At 36.7% G+C, this 20,291-nt stretch overlaps 1 protein-coding gene and 2 long non-coding RNA genes across 4 annotated transcripts; 1 reads left to right on the top strand and 2 right to left on the bottom strand.

Annotated features, from left to right (window-relative positions):
- Positions 1 to 1,143: 1,143 nt before the first annotated feature.
- Positions 1,144 to 3,099, bottom strand: LOC136259348 (uncharacterized). The gene has a single exon (XM_066052844.1). It carries the CDS (start codon positions 3,097 to 3,099, stop codon positions 1,144 to 1,146), a length of 1,956 nt encoding a protein of 651 aa, XP_065908916.1.
- Positions 3,100 to 4,120: 1,021 nt separating this feature from the next.
- On the bottom strand, positions 4,121 to 6,155 carry LOC136258065 (uncharacterized). Of its 2 annotated transcripts, none has more exons than XR_010702558.1 (3): positions 4,787 to 6,155; positions 4,572 to 4,656; positions 4,121 to 4,371 (listed from the first exon to the last, which is right to left on the bottom strand). It is a non-coding gene; the product is annotated as an uncharacterized lncRNA (long non-coding RNA). The 2 variants fall into 2 exon arrangements; XR_010702557.1 differs by having other exon boundaries at positions 4,122 to 4,371; positions 4,815 to 6,155.
- A 2,924-nt stretch (positions 6,156 to 9,079) lies between these two features.
- On the top strand, positions 9,080 to 16,500 carry LOC136258801 (uncharacterized). The gene is made up of 3 exons (XR_010703010.1): positions 9,080 to 9,150; positions 14,145 to 14,245; positions 16,031 to 16,500. It is a non-coding gene; the product is annotated as an uncharacterized lncRNA (long non-coding RNA).
- The last annotated feature ends 3,791 nt before the right edge of the window (positions 16,501 to 20,291 follow it).

The raw sequence follows: 20,291 nt of genomic DNA, 5'->3' as shown, positions 1-20,291 counted from the left end.
CTGATTGTCACTTGATTCCAAGTGGTTTTAATGTAATTGGAATAGATTATGGTTGTATTTTCCGAGATTTGAATATCGATCACGTGAGTGCCTATTTCATGCATTGGATTGCTCTATGTGTTTACTGGGCGAGATAGCAGTATTTAGGTGTTTATAAGCTTCGTATCCTTGCTGTTGGAGACTGTCTCACTGATGTATCAACCATTCTGGTATTTGTTTACAAAAATCGTGTCATTTTGGCCGAATTTCAGCATATAGATGGCTCAGCCAGATGGCTAACAAGCTTCAATTATAATCATACTTCGCATGCAGGTACTTTACCTAGTACTGGTCATTGCTGACCCACGGCGCAGTTGCTGCTCTGCTTGTCCTGTGCTCCAGAGCAAGAAACATTTTGCCTATAACAGTTGTCGTGAACGAAGAGTCAAAGGAGCAGTTGAATGTCCAATATAGCGGGGATCCGGAGGGACTATTGATCGATACACTAACTCGAATTCTTATTAAAGCCAACGTACTCAATACATGAATGAACACGCATGCGTCTACAACAAAAAGTATTTCTAAATACAATGAAACCTATAATTATAGTCAGTCTGTGACATCCTCCCGGTACCGCAATATTTTGCTCCATTCAGTCATCTTGTCCTTAGCTCTAGCTGCAGCCCTTCTCTGAGGTCGTACAGGCGTCTGGGGTTCTTCAGTAGGAGACGAGGATGAATCATGGGGGCTATTATCATCATTAGACGGACGATCATCATCAGTATTATTCTCTACTGTAGTTTCTGCATTAACCTCCAGTGGATAAAGCTTTGTGATTGGTCGAGTGGTTACGCCAGTGGTTGTTTGAATGCTAACTGATCTCACAAATCCGTCATATTCTCTCTGTAATTCCTTGACTACAGCTAATCGCCACTTGGCTCTCGGCATATCAAAACTTGTGTCAAGTTTACCGCAAAAATTAAATTACGAGTATACGAAAATTTGACTCTGAGTTACCAGTAGAATCTCTCTTCCTACTTGATATAAAATACATTACTACAAACCTCAGTCCACTAGAACCCCTGTTGCATCGAGTAGCATCCGAAAAGTAGCTCTCTGGGAAGTAAGTATTTCGTGTGTCCATTCAAATACATGGAGTTTTTGTTACAAACGTTTAACCCACGAGCAAGCATGGAGAACACCAGTGACATTGGACTGTACAGGTAGTGGTAATGGTCCGGAGAGTAAATACCCTAGTTTTGACTGCATGGCTGTGGGTCCCCTGCCTCTTATGATGCGATCCTCCACTATATCCCAGTAATAGTCAGCACCTATCAGTAGGGAGATATCAAACCTTTCTTCATTGCCAACTGGATGAGCTAGTTGTAGTCCGTGTAGATAGGTAAGCTCATGTAGATTTGTGCTAGCAAAGTACTGTAGGGGTGCAGCAATCTTTGGGACAACTAGTGCCAAAATGTTTATGTCGCCTAAGTTGGTTTCAAGCTGAATTTTGACGACGTCAACTGCAGTATTGGCGGTGGTCTCTCCACCGAATGACGAGATGCACAGATCCTCCTTGTAACAGGGGATTGTTCGTAGTTGGTCAGCTAAAGCTTGTGTTATGAATGATCTTTGTGCCCCTTCATCAAACAAAATATTAGCGGAAGCCTTGTTGGTACCACCCTTCACCAATGCTATGGCTGTTTTCAATAGACACACTGAGCTCTGATTACTACTAAGTAAGGAGTGTGTGGTTGTAGCTAAGTTGGTACTAATCTGTTGGGTGGGATTGGAATTAGTTGAACCAGATGGTTGGTTGGGCACAAAGGTTTGAGCGGTCGTACGTAGTGTGCCTTGCAAAGGCTGGGATGTAACAGTCTGGTGATGTTGGTTTGCGGGTACTGATCTGGGGCCACCATCCATTCCACATAGGCTGGTATGGTGTTTCTTATGACAAACTTTACATCGATTCTTAGAATTACATTGTGCAGCCTTATGGTGTCCCAAACAATTAAAACATAGTTTGTCCCCCCTCACAATGTCTACTCTTGCATGTACATCAGTTACTGTATTACAGTGTAAAGGTGAATGTGGGCCCTTACAGTACACACATGATGGCTTAGTACTTACTGCTCTTCTGTCATCTGGAAGTGAGTTTGGCTGTTTCTTGTGTGTACTAGTGTGAAATGATCCTGTCAAGGTAGATTGACTCCTTTCCCCTTGAACGTCAAGTCCAGACTCAAGGATAATGATCTCCTTCTCGATGGCTTGGCGGAGTTTATCAATATTCCATTCCTGTGAAGGGTGTTCCCGAGTCAGATTTCGTTTGATAGGTGGAGGTAACTTTCCAAACACAATTGGGACTAGAAGATCTCCAAATGATGCCCTTTCCTTTCCCAACGACTCTAAACCCCTGATGTGGATTTCAATCGTGTCATGTAGCTGTCGAAGACTAGCAGCTGTGTTGGAGGGGGATTGTACATCAAGCAGGGCTTGCATATGTGCATTCACAATTCGTTGTGGCTGACCAAATCTTGCCTTGAGTAATGTAACAGATTGTTCATAGTTGGTGTTGGTCAGTGTGAATCCACTCACTGTCCTGGCTGCTTCACCCTCTAATTGAGCCCGAAGATAATTGAATTTCTCCACATCAGTGAGGCTGTTGTTGAGATGGACTGCTGCCTCAAAGGAGTCCCAGAAGCTCTGCCACTTAAGCGGTTCGCCAGCAAATGTAGGTAAAACTAACTTTGGAAGGCGACTGGCCGATGAAGTGTGGGATACGCTATGAACTGTTCCAGTGCCTACTGTAGTACTAGGTTGCTGCTCCAGGTATCGCTTCAATCGAACTGTCTTCTCGATTATTGTATCCTGTATCCCTTCAGCTTCGAACGTATCCTGTTCCAATTCGCTGACGTCTTCGATCGCGGACGAAATCTTTGCATCTAACTGTCGTAAAGTTTCTGCTTTCCTGTTCATTTGTTCAATATACGTTGTAACATCAGTGGCGATGGCTTCGGTGAGTGGTTGTGTCAAGTCCAATGCGTCTACCTTCCCGTAGATGCGCGTTAGATGGGATCGAAAGGCTTTGCGCGAGCCTTGCAGCTTGGTCAATCCCTCCATCCTGTTGGTACGTTCACTACGAAAGAAAAGCAACAACAATGGTTCTCTTAAAAAGGTCCGCTTGCCTTACGGGGTACCGTATATGAATGCTACGGTACCACGGCGTCTGAACTTCTGGTTACAAAGTAGCGTAAGGGAGCGGATCCTGGTCACAGCACCAAAATGTCGTGAACGAAGAGTCAAAGGAGCAGTTGAATGTCCAATATAGCGGGGATCCGGAGGGACTATTGATCGATATGTTCTATACCATATGCGTATTTTGTACCGTACGCGTATGGTATGTACCATACGCGTATGGTACATACCATACGCGTACGGTACGATTTTCCGTACCATACGCGTACGGTATAGACATACGCGTATGGTACGTACCATATGCGTATTATGCCTTTTCTCAGTATCTTCTAGTCTTGCCATCACCTAGCTACAATGGGCTGTCTTTACAAGCATTTCTACACTGTTAAAAATAAAGAGTAACCACCATTCTGAGAGTTCCCAGTGTACGGAGGATTTAACACCCCATAGAGAGTAACCAACACTCTGAAGAGAATAACCATTACTCTGAAGAGTAAGTGACACCACCTTCAGAGCATGTGTTACTCCCCAGTTACTCCTTTGGAGTAATGGTTACTCTCCAGGGGTGTTAAATCCTCCCTACACTGGGAATTCCTTGAGAGTTGTGGTTACTTTTCATTTTAACAGTGTAGCTGAGCAAACTTAGAACACAACACAATAATCTGCTTACTACTGAGCTGTAACTATAAATTTATTCATCAGCACACTGCATGCATTTTATCCTTGCCATGCATGCCCATGCATTTCCCACTATAGTCCTATACTAATGTACCTAAATCTTATGTACATGACCTCACTTTGTCTGCAGAACTTTACATAAATGTAGTGTGCATGTATGCTACTTTATACAGTAGCTATCAGAAGCATGCAGATGGTCTTATATATATACTCAATTATAAGTGTGGATAACTGACAATTTACAACAGAATTGGGTAAATAAGCAAGGAGAGCAATTACAACATACATGGTAGCTAGTAAGCTCTAACTGAATTATACATATATGCATATACTGCTTGTGCAAAGCAAATAACTGGAAAAATGAACTTCGTAAGTGTCATCAGTTGTGCAGCATGGCTCCTCACTGTATTTGCATTTTTATATACTATGTACACTCTTCTTCTTTTGAAGATCCAATGTCTTGTTTACGTACTTTTCTTGTTTATACATACCGTAAATAGTATATTCATCACACTGGACCTACAAGCACAAATTAATGTGGATGTTGTTAACTTTAAAGAGTACATTCAGATAAGAGTAGCTAAACACATTGTCTTCCCATCCACAAGTATGACAGTAAGTAGCAAGTAGCTATACAACGCACTTAACAATAATAAAACAATGCATGCTACTTAATATACATTCATTACTGAACTATACATTAGAACTCATAAACTCACCATAAAATCTCTGCCACGTTGTGTTTTCCTACTTCATCTCAGCAGGCAATGTACATGCCTCATTCAATAGCAAAGATTCAGCGAACTACAGTTAAAAAAAATTATTGCACAATTAATTACTATGCACATCAATCTTAGAGTATAGCGTGTCTAATATTGCTATATTAAGCTACAGCCATGCAGATTTACATTAATTTGCAAACTAAAAACATTACTTTCTCTACAGTTATATCTCTTTGCTACCTCCCTCAATGTTATTGTATCAGCATTCTCCAGGTCTTCCTCTGTTTGAGCAATCATTATTTCTCGAGCTCATCTGATTAAAATTGTCTGTTCAACACACCTTTAGTGCCACCAGGCATAAATATCCATTTTTAAGTGGAAGCTAGTGTACTAACAAATTAAAGGTAAACAATAGATTATATGTAGCAACAATAGAATAAAATATTTAATGAAATAATATATATATGCCTGAAAAAATTGGCTCCATTTGCCAATGGATGCAAATTATTTAATATGGTTGCTATGTTGTAACCAATCAGAATGCGCAGTATATGGATAATTATATCAAAATCTTATGTTTATGTTTAGCTACAATGCTACCTCTACTGGCTTAGTGTATGCATTCCAGTTATATTCATTGAAAAATCGTGAATATCAATATGCTGGCACAATTCTACAGCCTAAAAGAAATGAATGTCTTTTGTCCTAAATAATGCTTTAGAAGATCAAACTTCAAATTTCAGTTTCTGAGTAAGACAAGGAGCATACTACTCTTGTTTTATGTTGAAGGGATAATTGGGCACCTTTAAACCCAAACACATTTTTACAAAGTTCATATATACAAGTATAGAGAAACCCCTAGTAGAGTTTTGGGTAATATCGCTCTATATAGCTTTTAATTATTGTACTAATCTTTGACTATCTTCAGGAGTATTTGTAAACACATAATATTATGTGTGGGTATTGTTCTAATTGTAGGGAAGTGTAGGCAGACCATTTATAGGCAAAACAGACTACTGTATATAATATTATTAATCAATAACTGAAAGTACACAATAACAACTAACTCTTACAACTACAGTAGTACACAATAATAATGTTACAGGTATGCATAAATTACATTATATTACATCATGTCACATCATTACATTACATGCATCATTAACTCTATTATAGATATGAAGGAGGAGTAGCATTTGTAATAATGGCCTAGTTTTTGAATTTTCATTGTATCAACAATGGATCATGAATCCAATAAGAAGCAATATATGTGTATAGCAATTGCAGCCACAATGTACTGTGTGGAAGAAGAAACAAAAATTAAAATTTACCACACGTTGTCAGTGTGTGCAATTGCTATGCAACAGCTAGATAATTTGTGACTGGATTTGCAAAAAGGTAACTTTTTCACAGACAAAATTTGACCCATGCATATTTTGAAATTCGGGGTTTCATAAGTTTTTGAACATATACCTTATAATTGCGCATGCCTGCATGCAATTATCCATGAGTGTACAGTAGCTACTAGTATCTATCTGCATTTTGATACTAAGAGCAAGTTTATCAGTGTAAGGAGTCAAGTGTTACATTATTTGTTTTCTGGTATGTAAAATGTGTGGAAAAGGTACCTGTTCACAAATCTGGTCATTTTAACTCAACTATTCTAAAGAACATATACAGTATAGCAGCTTGTGTACTTTCAAATCAATTACACTGTGGATAAATGAAGTCATCTATTATAAAAATGCAAGATGGAAATCCATGACAAATAAGGCAGTAGACAGCAGGATGAGGCAATAAATCAATATGTAGAAAAGTCAGAAGACATCAAGAAAATAATCCACAGGTGCTTACATAAACCATCATAATTATATGGGTGATGGCTCTATTGCATGTATTTTGTGGAACTGTCAGATACTTTGATGAAATGTCAGATACTTTGATGAAATGTCAGATACTTTGATGAAATGAAATGAACAGAAAGACTAGCCCCTCCCCCTCCCTCGAACAGAAATGAAAGCAGAGTGCCATCAGGCGTAGTCAATAGGTAAGGCAGTGTAAAAACCTTCTGCTTGATATTATACGCATACCAGGTTAGCTATACTCAGATGGTACGATTTTCCGTACCATACGCGTATGGCTGTACCGTACGCGTATACGCATATGGTATGTACCATACGCGTATGGTACAAAATACGCATATGGTATAGAACAGATACACTAACTCGAATTTTTCTACAACAAAAAGTATTTCTAAATACAATGAAACCTATAATTATAGTCAGTCTGTGACAACAGTATAGTGTTACATCTATGTTAGCAGATCTACAATGGCCATCACTTCAATACCGACGATATGTGACTAGATTAAAAGTCTTCTACAACATTGTTTACTCCTCATCAGTCTTAACAGTCCCAAATTATTTCACTAACACCACATATCCCACCCGCCACCACCACCCCTTCCATTTTGAGATTCCGTTTGCTAGAACAGATCATTATAAATTCAGCTACTACCCCAAATCTATCGGTGGGGACTATTCTACGGAACGGAACGGAACGGAACGGAACGGAATGATGGACTAAACCACGGAACGGAACGCTTTCTCAAATTGAAGCTTGCAACTTACCATTGCTGAAACTTCCCATATAAGTTAGCAGTGGCATCTCCAGTGGGTGATTAAACATAAGACAAAAAGAATTAACGGATCGATTGTGAAGACAAAAAGAATTAACGGATCGATTGTGAAGACAAAAAGAATTAACGGATCGATTGTGAAGTATAACTTTACGCAAGGTGTTGATTTTACGAACTCTTGGTTGTACAGTATAGGTAAACAAAGATAAGTTTCTCTCCCATCTTATTCTAGGAGCCCACTAAACAGGATTTGTTTATCTTAAAAAAAATAATTTTCAGTAAATACATTCCTTTCAAAGTATACATTTTGTTAAATAAGCTAACATATTAGGTAGTATAATTTCTTAGAGTCTTAGAATGTCAGTGTCCTTTATTCATCAAGCTATATCAACTGAAGCTTTAATTATGAGAACGAATATATGTTGTGTACCAAAGAGTTCCATTTTTCTCCTAGTAGAAATACCATTTTATCTTAACCCCTTCAGGTCTCTTGTGCCCCTATAAGTAATTAAACCATCAATCAAATTTTGCCCACACTGTGGCAGCAAGAGCATAATACTAAATCTAAAAGAAAGTAATGTAATCTTGGTGGTATATACCATGCCAGTCAGTGTATATGTAGCTAAGTGTACATACACACAGTAAGGATATATGCTGCTATATTTTCAAAGTGGTGGAGTTAATAAGAGTTGAAAGTACACAATGTAATATTGATCATATCAGCTTTTCAGGGTGGTGCAATTTGCATGTGAACTTTGAAACTAGTGGTACTACATTTTAATAACAGAACATCAAGCAGCAAGGGATTTGTCTACAGTTAAACTGTGATGCACCAAATGATATAATTTCTAAGAATATCATTCCTAGCTCTTTTGTAATGTGCAGTACAAAGGGGGTGTGTGTATATAGCTAGCAGGGGCAGATCCAGGGCTTGGAAAGAAGTAATGCAACATGCAGAGTAGTTGGTGTATATGAGCAAGTATCTGTAGGGTGAGTATCGGAAGGACATAATTATTTTTATAGATCTTTAAATAATTATAGTAGCTGCTTTTGTGCACAATATATGTAGCTTAATATATGTATAATGTGCATGCATTGTAGTAAATATCATAGTACATGGCCTTTTTAAAATATGAGTTGCAGGGATCAGTGACAGTGGTGAATTTTACTAAATAGCCAGGGGGTGTGATTCACAGGATGTAATGTTTGACATTCATTAACAACATTTTAAAAACAGACACTCCTGGGTTACTTTACTATGGTTTCACTAAGTGCAAACCATAGTGGTATAAATCCTGCATGTGTACAATAATGCCCCATGGCCCCCATCCTCAGTTAACTAGTTATTGTTATTACTGCCTTACAGTTACCAGCACTGAAGGTCTGACCGCAACTTATAAACTACAAACCTCCATTATTAGCTGTCATAATTTATTACGTTATTAGAGTTGGTGTAGACTTACAATAATTATTAATATATTATAAGTGATTAGCTATACGTCATTTTAAGTAATAAAATTTAACCGTATTGCATGGTTATCACATCACATGCTTGCATGAAATGCCACTGGTTTATGCATACATAACAAGGCACAAGTACTGTACATACATAGTACCTCAACAGGATGGGCATACAATGTGCATGTTACTGTGTCTGACCTCATGTTTGTCGATCATGCTTGAAGGAATTGTAGGTGTTAGTATGTTATAATACACCGTGCATATAGAATATTACACATTGCTTTTGCTGATCATGATGTACTTGTTTATATGAAACCATGATCGCATTCTATCCGTATGTTTGTAGTTTCAATACCCAATGGATTCAATATAACATCATAGCAGCATTACTTGTGCAGCATAATAACTGTACCTTAAACTAACATGTACGTGCTGTTCTGATAGATTACAGTATGTGCAAGATGAGGGAATTATAAGGTATAGCTATAGTTATAGTACATACAAGTTGAGCTGGATCCTGAAAAACAGCTAAAAATTAAAAGTGGATCTTTTCTTGAGAGAGCTAACATTTCAGCCAACCAGATAATTTGTGGTGACAGCAGAGGTGTTAACAAGACATGTGAAGTACTAATAAGAATAAATACTTAGGTTTAAAGGAAGAAAATCCATCAATCCTGGAGGAGACTGAGTGTGGCGCTTGACTAGACATTGGGTGGCCTGCAGTTCAAATCCTGGGGTAGGAGGGATTTTTTTCCTTTCTTTGGCCCTTTTCTGTTTCACCTTATTGTTAGCTAAGTTAAGTAATCATTAAGTCTCCAGTTCCTGTTAGGTTAGGATAATCCAATGGCTGCAGAGCATGTTGCTGTCAGACCTTCAGTGCTGGACACTGTAAAGTACTAATAAGAATAAGAATGTACCAATAGCTTTTGTAATGGTCAAGTTATCAAGACACACGGTAGTGTGTCGTGCGGCCCAAGAAGCCGGCGCGTAACACCCGTGAGTATATTGACAGGAAGAAAGAAAACGCAATTTTCGCACCTCCGTAGCTCTGTGCTTCCTTGATGAAACAAGACCATTTTTGCTGTGGACATGCCCTCCAACTGCAGCACTCCACATTCCAAATTTGAGCGAAATCGCTTCTCGCGTTCCCGAGATATGCGACTTCAAAAATTGGCTCAGTTTCTTGGTTTTTTTTTTTTTTCCTTCTTATTTTTCTTTTTCTTGTCGCACACTTACAAAAACTGCTATAAAACTCGAACGCCATATCCGATTGCCTTGAAATTTGGCACACAGAAGGGGGATATAATGGCGCATCTCGGTACCAACTTTAGCTGGAATACGATAAACAGGTAAAGAGTTATGAGCGTTTATTCACGAAAAATAACACCAATATGTTGTCACGCCTACAGGGTAAACCGCGTATGGGAAGAAGCTGAAAATCGGTGGGTGAATAGGTTAACTATTGAACCTCAAACCTTTTGTGGTTTGAAAGAAATCGAGCTAAAAACCAGGAAGATACAACGAAAAAACCAACAGTGTGTAACAATTACGCAATCGAGATCAGCTAATAAAAAACAACTGCTTGCCACGCCTACCAGATAAACCGCTTGGGCTAATGCTTTGAAAATCGTTGTACAGATGGAGTAATCATCTTAGAAAGGATCATCAATGGTGTAGAAGAATCAGACTTAAAGCCACGGAGTTATAACACGAAATCCAACTTGGTGCAGCAAGTGCGAGATGGAGATACTCTAATAGAGCAGTCATCCTAATAGAGCAGTCACCCTGAACAGAATTCAAGAGATCAGCTAGAAATAAGAAACCTGTATAGAGATCAGCTAGAAGAAGTTACCTTGTAGGGAGTTCATGCAACTATGGAAAGAGATAGTTCAGCTAGAAAAAATCACCTTGTAGAGTTCAGCTACAAAGAAACCACCATGTAGAGAGTTCAGCTACAAACAAATCGCCCTGTGGAGAGATCAATAGAAGAAGTTACCTTACAGAGAGTTCAGCTACAAAGAAACCATCATGTAGAGAGTTCAGCTACAAACAAATCTCCCTGTAGAGAGATTAGCTAGAAGAAGTTACCTTGTAGAGAGTTCAGCTACAAAGAAACCATCATGTAGAGAGTTCAGCTACAAACAAATCTTCCTGTAGAGAGATCAGCTAGAAGAGTTACCTTGTAGAGAGTTCAGCTTCAAACAAATCACCCTGTAGAAAGATCAGCTAGAAGAGGTCACCTTGTAGAGAGTTCAGTTACAAAAAAACCACCATGTATAGAGCTCAGCTACAAACTAGTGACCTTGTAGAGACATCAGCTAGAAGAAGTTACCTTGTAGAGAGTTCAGCTACAAAGAAACCATTCTTTAAAGAGCTCAGCTGCAAACAAACCACCTGTACAGAATTCAGCTACAAATAAATCACCCTGTAGAAAGATGAGCTAGAAAAAGTTACATTGTAGAGAGTTCAGTTACAAAGAAACTACCATGTAGAGAATTCAGCTACAAACTAGTGACCCTGTAAAGACATCAGCTAGAAGAAGTTACCTTGAGAGAGTTCAGCTACAAAGAAACTATTATTTAAAGAGCTCAGCTGCAAACAAATCACCTATACAGAATTCAGCTACAAACAAATCACCATGTAGAGAGATCAGCTAGAAGAAGTTAACTTGTAGAGAGTTCAGCTACAAAGAAACCATCATTTAGAGAGTTCAGCTTCAAACAAATCACTTGTAGAGAGTTCAGCTACAAACAAATCTCCCTGTAGAGAGATCAGCTAGAAGAAGTTACCTTGTAGATCGTTCAGCTACAAACAAATCACCCTGTAGAGAGATCAGCTAGAAGAAGTTACCTTGTAGAGAGTTCAGCTACAAAGAAACCACCATGTAGAGAGTTCAGCTGCAAAGAAATCACCCTGTATAAAATTCTGCCACGAACAAATTGCCCTGTAGAAAGATCAGTTAGAAGAAGTTACTTTGTAGAGAGTTCAGCTACAAAGAAACCATTTTGTAAAGAGCTCAGCTGCAAACAAATCACCTGTACAGAATTCAGCTACGAACAAATCACCCTGTAGAGAGTTCAGCTAGAAGAAGTTACCTTGTAGATAGTTCAGCTACAAACAAATCTCCCTGTAGAGAGATCAGCTAGAAGAAATTACCTTGTAGAGAGTTCAGCTACAAAGAAACCACCATGTAGAGAGTTCAGCTGCAAAGAAATCACCCTGTAGAAAATTCTGCCAGAAACAAATTGCCCCGTAGAAAGATCAGTTAGAAGAAGTTACCTTGTAGAGAGTTCAGCTACAAAGAAACCATTCTGTAAAGAGCTCAGCTGCAAACAAATCACCTGTACAGAATTCAGCTACAAACAAATCACCCTGCAGAGAGATCAGCTAGAAGTTAACTTGTAGAGAGTTCAGCTACAAAGAAACCATCATTTAGAAAGTTCAGCTACAAACAAATCTCCCTGTAGAGAGATCAGCTAGAAGAAGTTACCTTGTAGAGAGTGAAGCTACAAACAAATCATCCTATTGAAAGATCAACTAGAAGAAGTCACCTTGTAGAAAGTTCAGTTACAAAGAAACCACCATGTAGAGAGTTCAGCTACAAAGAAACCATTCTATAAAGAGCTCAGCTGCAAACAAATCACCTGTACAGAATTCAGCTACGAACAAATCATCCTGTAGAGAGATCAGCTAGAAGAAGTTACCTGGTAGATAGTTCAGCTACAAACAAATCTCCCTGTAGAGAGATCAGCTAGAAGAAATTACCTTGTAGAGAGTTCAGCTAAAAAGCAACCATTCTGTAAAGAGCTCAGCTGAAAACAAATCACCTGTAAAGAATTCATCTACAAACATATCTCCCTGTAGAGAGATCAGCTAGAAGAAATTACCTTGTAGAGAGTTCAGCTACAAAGAAACCATCATGTAGAGAGTTCAGCTGCAAAGAAATCACCCTGTAGAAAATTCTGCCAGAAACAAATTGCCCTGTAGAAAGATCAGTTAGAAGAAGTTACTTTTTAGAGAGTTCAGCTACAAAGAAACCATTCTGTAAAGAGCTCAGCTGCAAACAAATCACCTGTACAGAATCCAGCTACAAACAAATCACCTGTAGAGAGTTCAGCTACAAACAAATCTCCCTGTAGAGAGATCAGCTAGAAGAAGTTACCTTGTAGAGAGTGAAGCTACAAACAAATCACCCTATTGAAAGATCAGCTAGAAGAAGTCACCTTGTAGAAAGTTCAGTTACAAAGAAACCAACATGTAGAAAGTTCAGCTACAAACTAGTCACCTTGTAGAGACATCAGCTAGAAAAGTTACCTTGTAGAGAGTTCAGCTACAAAGAAACCATTCTGTAAAGAGCTCAGCTGCAAACAAATCACCTGTACAGAATTCAGCTACAAACAAATCACCCTGTAGAGAGATCAGCTAGAAGAAATTACCTTGTAGATAGTTCAGCTACAAACAAATCACCCTGTAGAAAGATCAGTTAGAAGAAGTTACTTTGTAGAGAGTTCAGCTACAAAGAAACCATTTTGTAAAGAGCTCAGCTGCAAACAAATCACCTGTACAGAATTCAGCTAAGAACAAATCACCCTGTAGAGAGATCAGCTAGAAGAAGTTACCTTGTAGATAGTTCAGCTACAAAAAAATCTCCCTGTAGAGAGATCAGCTAGAAGAAATTACCTTGTAGAGATTTCAGCTACAAAGAAACCATCATGTAGAGAGTTCAGCTGCAAAGAAATCACCACTGCCCAAATTTCAAGGCAATAGCTCTTTCCAATCTGAAGTTATCAATTGTCAAAGTTGGCAAATTAGATGTGTGTGGAAGACCCCTTTTCGCAAATCCGGTCACATATGTATTATATATATAATTTGTACATTTACTGATAAAATATTTAAAGTACATCTACTTCATCTTTTCTTCTTCCTGTAGTAAAGAAAAAAACATAGGTTAAAAAAGTCCCAAAGCTGGCCATAGGCCGGCTTTGGGGTATACAAATACAAAAAGAAATGAAATCTAATCCAAAACAGCCAAGCTGTAAAAAAAGTGTGCGGCCCTCAGAAAGGCTATGGTGAAAAAAGATGTGAAATCCAAGGTGGCGGCCAAGAAATGGCTGTGATGGTAGGTTAATGGTAAAAATTTTAATAACGACAATTCAGGTGAATTTTTGTGCCGCTTCACAAAATTTACCTGAATTGTCATTATTAAAATTTTTACCATTAACCTACCATCACAGCCATTTCTTGGCCGCCACCTTGGATTTCACATCTTTTTTCACCATAGCCTTTCTGAGGGCCTCACACTTTTTTTACAGCTTGGCTGTTTTGGATTAGATATTACTTACTGTTAATTCTTGTTTATCAATTTGTATTTTTAATAGCATCAAAATTTCTGAAGTATATAAAATATTACTGCATATTCATGGATGGCTGAAGGTTTTATACAGTATGTAAAATATAACATTTATTTATAGTTTGTATTTGGAACAGCTGAACAGTGCCCTAAACAAAAAAGTGGAGATGTGTTGTATTAAATGAAAAGAATTTGCATGAGTTAGTATGAACTTCATTTGTTGTGAGTGCTGAACTTTGTAATTGTTTGTTGTAATTGTGTAATTGTGTAATTGTTCTTTGTGTGACAATTGTGTCCCGTTGTGTGTTAGTTGTATACACTTGTGTTTCATTTTCAAGATAGTGCCTTTGTTGTTATCATGTTGGAATTGTGTGGCTTGTGTTCTCTTTGAACTGCAGAAGAGTACCTTGCATAGGTCTTCCTGTATCTGTAAATTTCTATTGTAAATAGTCTGAGCTGGATATGGTAAATAGAAAATGCACTCAATGAGTACACGCTTATACTTGATCTTCATTGAAAATAATATGTGTTATATTTTTGAAAGAATGGCACAATCATTAGCCTTAATGGCATTCCCATTCACTACACTGTTATGCTATGATGCTTTATTAAATTTTAGCCTAAACTTACACTACAAACAGGACTTGTCAAATAGGCTTGTGCCAATTGTGCTGGAAAAATTTTGAGCATATACAGCTATAGGTTAATTAGCAAAAGCATCAAGCATTATGCATAACAGGGAGAATTTAGCCTTCTAATGTGCAATGTGCACACCAGAACAAAAGCAAATAATGAACACATTGTTGTTACATTTTATAATATCTAAAAACACGTAATACTCTAATAGAGCAGTCAATTACTCTTAATGTAATACACAAGTCAGGAAGTACAAATATACTCTAGTAAAACAGCCAGTTCTTGAACATAATCTTCATTCAAAACACCTTATGCTAGTACACAGAAAATATGTCTGACACATAATCATTGTACATTACATTATATCACACAATTTTGATGGGCTATACAGTAAGATAAATATTTTAGTACATTTTATTAATGTGATCAATGTTACAAATTAAAAACTGTATCTAGAAAATGGAAAGCACAAAAAGCTAGCTAGCTATAGTATGTACAAGTTTAGCTGGTTCCTGAAAAACAGCTAAAAATTAAAAGTGGATTATTTCTCAAGAGAGTTAGCCAACCAGATGATTAGTGGTGACAGCAAAAACGTCAACAACAGACAAATGCAGTATGGCTTCATTACAAGTTCGGAAAAGTGCTGTAATGGACATTGTACTTTTATGGGTTCTCCATAGGAAACATATGGTGAAAATTTAGATTGACAGTAAAATAAAATACTATGTCAGACATTTGAACAAAATGATTTTGAAATATTTTTAGTGGGTCAAGCAGTACTGCAAATGAGCCAAATTTCAAGATCATGTGTAATTGCATCCATGAGTTATTAAATGTTTTTGAGGACCCAGCTCAACACGTACAAACTATAGTTATGGCAACATAATGCAATGGTATGGCAATGAAAATAAGCACCATACATACTCTAAGTAAGTAAACTCTAGCTCTAGAGAATAATAACACTTGTAATCCAAGGATAAAAAACATACTAATGCTATACAACTGTATTGTATAAGAAATGGTTTCATTACCCATTGAGTGCACAAATGGTATACAACATAAATTAACAGATCTAAAGTAACAATTCATGTCCCTTATTGATGTGGTTAATCTCTTATAAATAAGTAAACTGTAGACATTAAATTGCCCCAAGTTATGGCACTAGTAATAATTGTACGAAGTGATATATTCATGTAATTCAGCAACAGTTTATTGCTACTGTTGTATACTGTATGTTTGTATCTTCTGGAATTAGTTTAGATAATTATGTTATATATACGTACAGTTAATTATGCTTTCAGAAAGATAGTTTAGTACATGTATAGAAAGTACGTAGGACATAATAGTTATATTGTTATGAATGTTATGTAGTGATCATCATGTTGTACCCTTTGTTTGCTGGACTACTATCCATCGTACTTGCTGCTCATAATCAATATCATGTTCATCCTGATGATACCCCATGTCTACAACCACCTTGTCATACACTAGAATACTTCATTAACAACTCTGATGTGTACTTTGTGTCTGATACAACATTGCTCTTTGATCAAGGAGAGTACTATCATTTGCAAAATCATTTAATTCTTCAAAATGTCAGTAACTTTTCATTGATTGGTACACCAAATACCAGTGACCCTACCTCACCTGCAAGTGTCATTACATGTTTACCTCATAATTGTATTCATTTTTACAATGTCACTACTCTGCTGATAAAAGATTTAATGTTTGAAGAATGTGGTGGTTTGTTAAGTAGTCAATATCTGTCCAGAATATTATATTGGGCAGCCATGCATTTGTATCGTTGCACTGATGTAAAAATTATTAACATACATATTCACCACCCAGTAGAGTATGGTATATTAGCCTTTAATGTGATGGGAAACAATAACTTTGAGAATGTAACTATAATAATGGGTAGGCAAGAAATAATATATTCTTTGTGTAGCTCTGGATTATACTTCCATTATCAAGATGAATATGGCAGTTCTATTGGACAGGATGAAAAAGGATTTAATATTATTAACAGTATTGCATTGATATATGTAGATAATTGCAAGTCTAATTGCAGATGTGTTTTAGGCACAACAGCCATTACAATAGTACTCAGAAGTTTCAGTGTGTTAATTACTATTAAAAACTCAAACTTTACTAACTGGAAAGATAGTAACATGATTATTATTGACATCATGTCTACATCAGATGTCATCATCTTCTTTTATAGATGTAATTTTATTTCTAACTCTATAACCACTAATCTTATTGATATTCAGTACGATGTCCTTTGCATTTCTGATCCTGATAACTACCCAAGACATGTTGTCATATTTAATGAAAGTTTATTTTCTCATACAAATTATTATAACTATCACAAATTATTTAATGTTTCACTACTGAGCTTATTATTATACTCAGATTGTCCTAACTATGCATTACATGTAAATTTCAACAATATGACATTTTATGAAAATAAGAACACCCTTTTGAAAGTGGAAACAGATCTAGAAACACCATGTCTGTCACACTACCATTCATCCTATATGATTTCCACAACAGGGTATTTTGTTGCAGAATACAATACAGCACAAACCCTTCTATCACTGCATTGTGGGCAAATACACTTTAATGGAATAACTAAATTTATTAAAAATGAAGTTATGAGTGAAGTAATTTACTTATCTTTCACCATGTTAAAATTTTCACACAATATGGTATTTGATAATAATCGTTGTGAGCAGTTAATTTCTCTAGACTGTGAACAGTGCTACCTAGTGCTGTCAGGAAGTGCTAACCTAACAATACTTCACAACAGCATAAGAAATCAGTTGATACAAGTTCCAATCAGAAACAATTATCCTTATCCGTATTGTCTGTTTCAATACTACTCACCAGTAAACAATCAATTTAATGATTTTCAGATCAATTTATACTTCAATAGGTGGCTTAATAAAATATATCACTCAATCAGGAAATTAACCTCTCACTGTAAATGGGTTCGTGGTGCATCATTTCCCAACAATACTCCTTTAAGTGTAAACAATGATATAATCAACTTGAAAAGAGAAAATCCCCAATCCTTATTCCACTTGGGTGACCACAACACAGTGTGTTACTGTCCATCATCATCACATTACAATTGTAGTGTTGATCAATTAGGTCCTGTATATCCTGGTGAAAATTTGACTGTGGATTTATGTCTGCCTTACAATAAGGAAATGGTTGGTATCATGTATGTTGAGACATACAATGATAATTTGCCACTATCAACTTGTAAAATTTATGAACATGGCAGTATGAGACATGCATTTAATCAGAACCAAAGTAAACCAGTCCATTTTCCCATTGCTTCACAAAATCCAGCAGTTTGTGAGTTATTCCTAACGGCTCAACCAAACTTGTTCACTTCTTATGATGCCTTTTATGTCTACCTTCTTCCATGTCCGATAGGATTTACATTACAACACGGAATTTGTGACTGTGATCCTGATCTTAGAAAATACATTGATGAGTGTATGATAAGTAGTCAAACAGTGAGAAGACTTTCCAACACTTATATATTGGGTATTAACTCAACCAAACAGTACAAGGTGTCCACTGATTGTCCCACCTACTATTGCCTACAAGGTACAACATGGATCAATTTACATCATCTAGATGATCAATGTCAACCTCGCAGAACTGGTTTGCTATGCTCACAATGTACAGAAGGGTACAGTGTAGTTTTTGGATCCAACAAATGTAGAAAGTGTTCTAACCTGCATTTACTTTATATCATTTATATCATGTTCATTGGGCTGCTTCTTATTGTAATACTGTTTCTTCTCAACTTTACAGTGACTACAGGGCCTATCAATGGTCTTATTTTATATGTTAACATGATTTCAATTAATAGCCCATTTTTCCTTTTGCAGTTGCAAACATTTTTGTATTCATATATTACAACTACTAATATTGGACCATCTTTTGAAATGTGCTTTTACAATGGAATGAGTATGTATGCTAAAATTTGGGTACAACTTACATACCCAATTTATTTGGTAGTTATTGCTGCTTTATTTATCATTGGTAGTCGATACTCAACTAAACTATATCGGTTAACATTTAACAGAGCACTGCCAGTACTAGCAACCTTGTTTATGCTTACTTACAGTAACATTTTGCAAGCCATTGCTAGAGCACCTTTGTACACTACCATCATTACTATACCAAGTCACAGTTCCAAGACTCTTTGGTTACTTGATCCAACTATTCCACTATTTGGATGGAAGTTCTCACTTTTGATTTGTGTATGCTTGTTGTTGTTTCTGATCCTGTTAATTTTAAATGCCATATTGTTGTTTACAAAACCACTCATGAGATTCAAAATTATTCATCGATTTAAGCCATTAATTGATGCTTTTCAAGGGCCATTCAAAACTCAATATTATTACTGGATTGGAGTACAATTGTTGATCAGAAATGTTATTGTGCTGCTTTCTGTTTTGGGCAAAACTGTCAGTCTCTTATTGTGTTGCATTACAATAGTCACTTTGATTGCAATTCAAGGACACATTCAGCCCTACAAGAACAAGTTAATAAATATTCAGGAATCATTACTGTTATACAACTTTGCCATAATGTGTATATTGCTCACATTCAATGGAAATGAAACAATGAATATAATCACAATAAATGTGATGGTTGGTCTGTCATTTCTTCACTTTTTGATCATTTTACTCTATCACGTGTTTGCTTTCATGATTGCCATCCACTGTACTAAGTTAACTGAAATTATAAGAAAAGTATGGATTTGCATAGTTGAGAAGTGCTACCGTAGGGGGCAAAGAGACATTCAGCATGAAAGATTTAGAATGGAAATTCCAGAGGTTCAGTATAACTTTGCTAATTTTCGAGAACCACTGATAGGTGAAGATTGACTAAGTTTTCTTTGAGCTTGCAGTTGCTTACAGTACATTCATCGCTGAGTACATGTGCACACAGCTGTATGTACATGTATTTATAAATGCATGTATGTATAATCATCGTATAGTGTTTACATCACATACATGTACACTGTACGTAGTTTATGTGAAATACATATGAACAATGTAGGCTTTCTGTACTGCTGAAATGGTATTAACTATTGATGTCTTTGATCTGGATGGTAATAGTTCTAACACATGCAAACTTTTTGGTACAATTACATCAATGCATCATCAATTTCATCAACACTACATGTACACAACATGAATTTTAATGAAAATGGCACTTTATTGTGAATTTGGTTATAGAACAGTATAAAACATCATTACTGAGAGTGGAAAAGGTTATTAGAGTGGAAGTAGCTGAAATAAATGATTGAGATCGGCTTATAATTTCAACCTGATTTACAGCTACATAGCCCCATCACCACTAGCCCAAAGTGACTTATACAACTAGCATTTGGCCACAACAAGCCCATTTTGTAGACCCTACTGCATGCTAACTCATTTTGAGATACTGTATGTGTCTGGATTTTGGAAAATTAACCAATAGTATGTAGCTAGTACCACATTTGACAACTCAAGTAATATATATAGCTTATTTGTGAACAGATTAAAGCAAAAATCAGTGATGTAGTGATTAAAAATTAATGATTAGTCTGTTGCTTAAA

Source organism: Dysidea avara, chromosome 6, assembly GCF_963678975.1.
Source record: "Dysidea avara chromosome 6, odDysAvar1.4, whole genome shotgun sequence".
Lineage (NCBI taxonomy): Eukaryota > Metazoa > Porifera > Demospongiae > Dictyoceratida > Dysideidae > Dysidea > Dysidea avara.
The sequence above is the reverse complement of the archived record's forward strand: the minus strand, read 5'-3'. Positions and strand labels throughout refer to the sequence as shown.

Coding starts and splice junctions, on each gene's coding strand:
- LOC136259348 (XM_066052844.1), bottom strand. CDS start 3,099: ATGGAGGGATTGACCAAGCTGCAAGGCTCGCGCAAAGCCTTTCGATCC.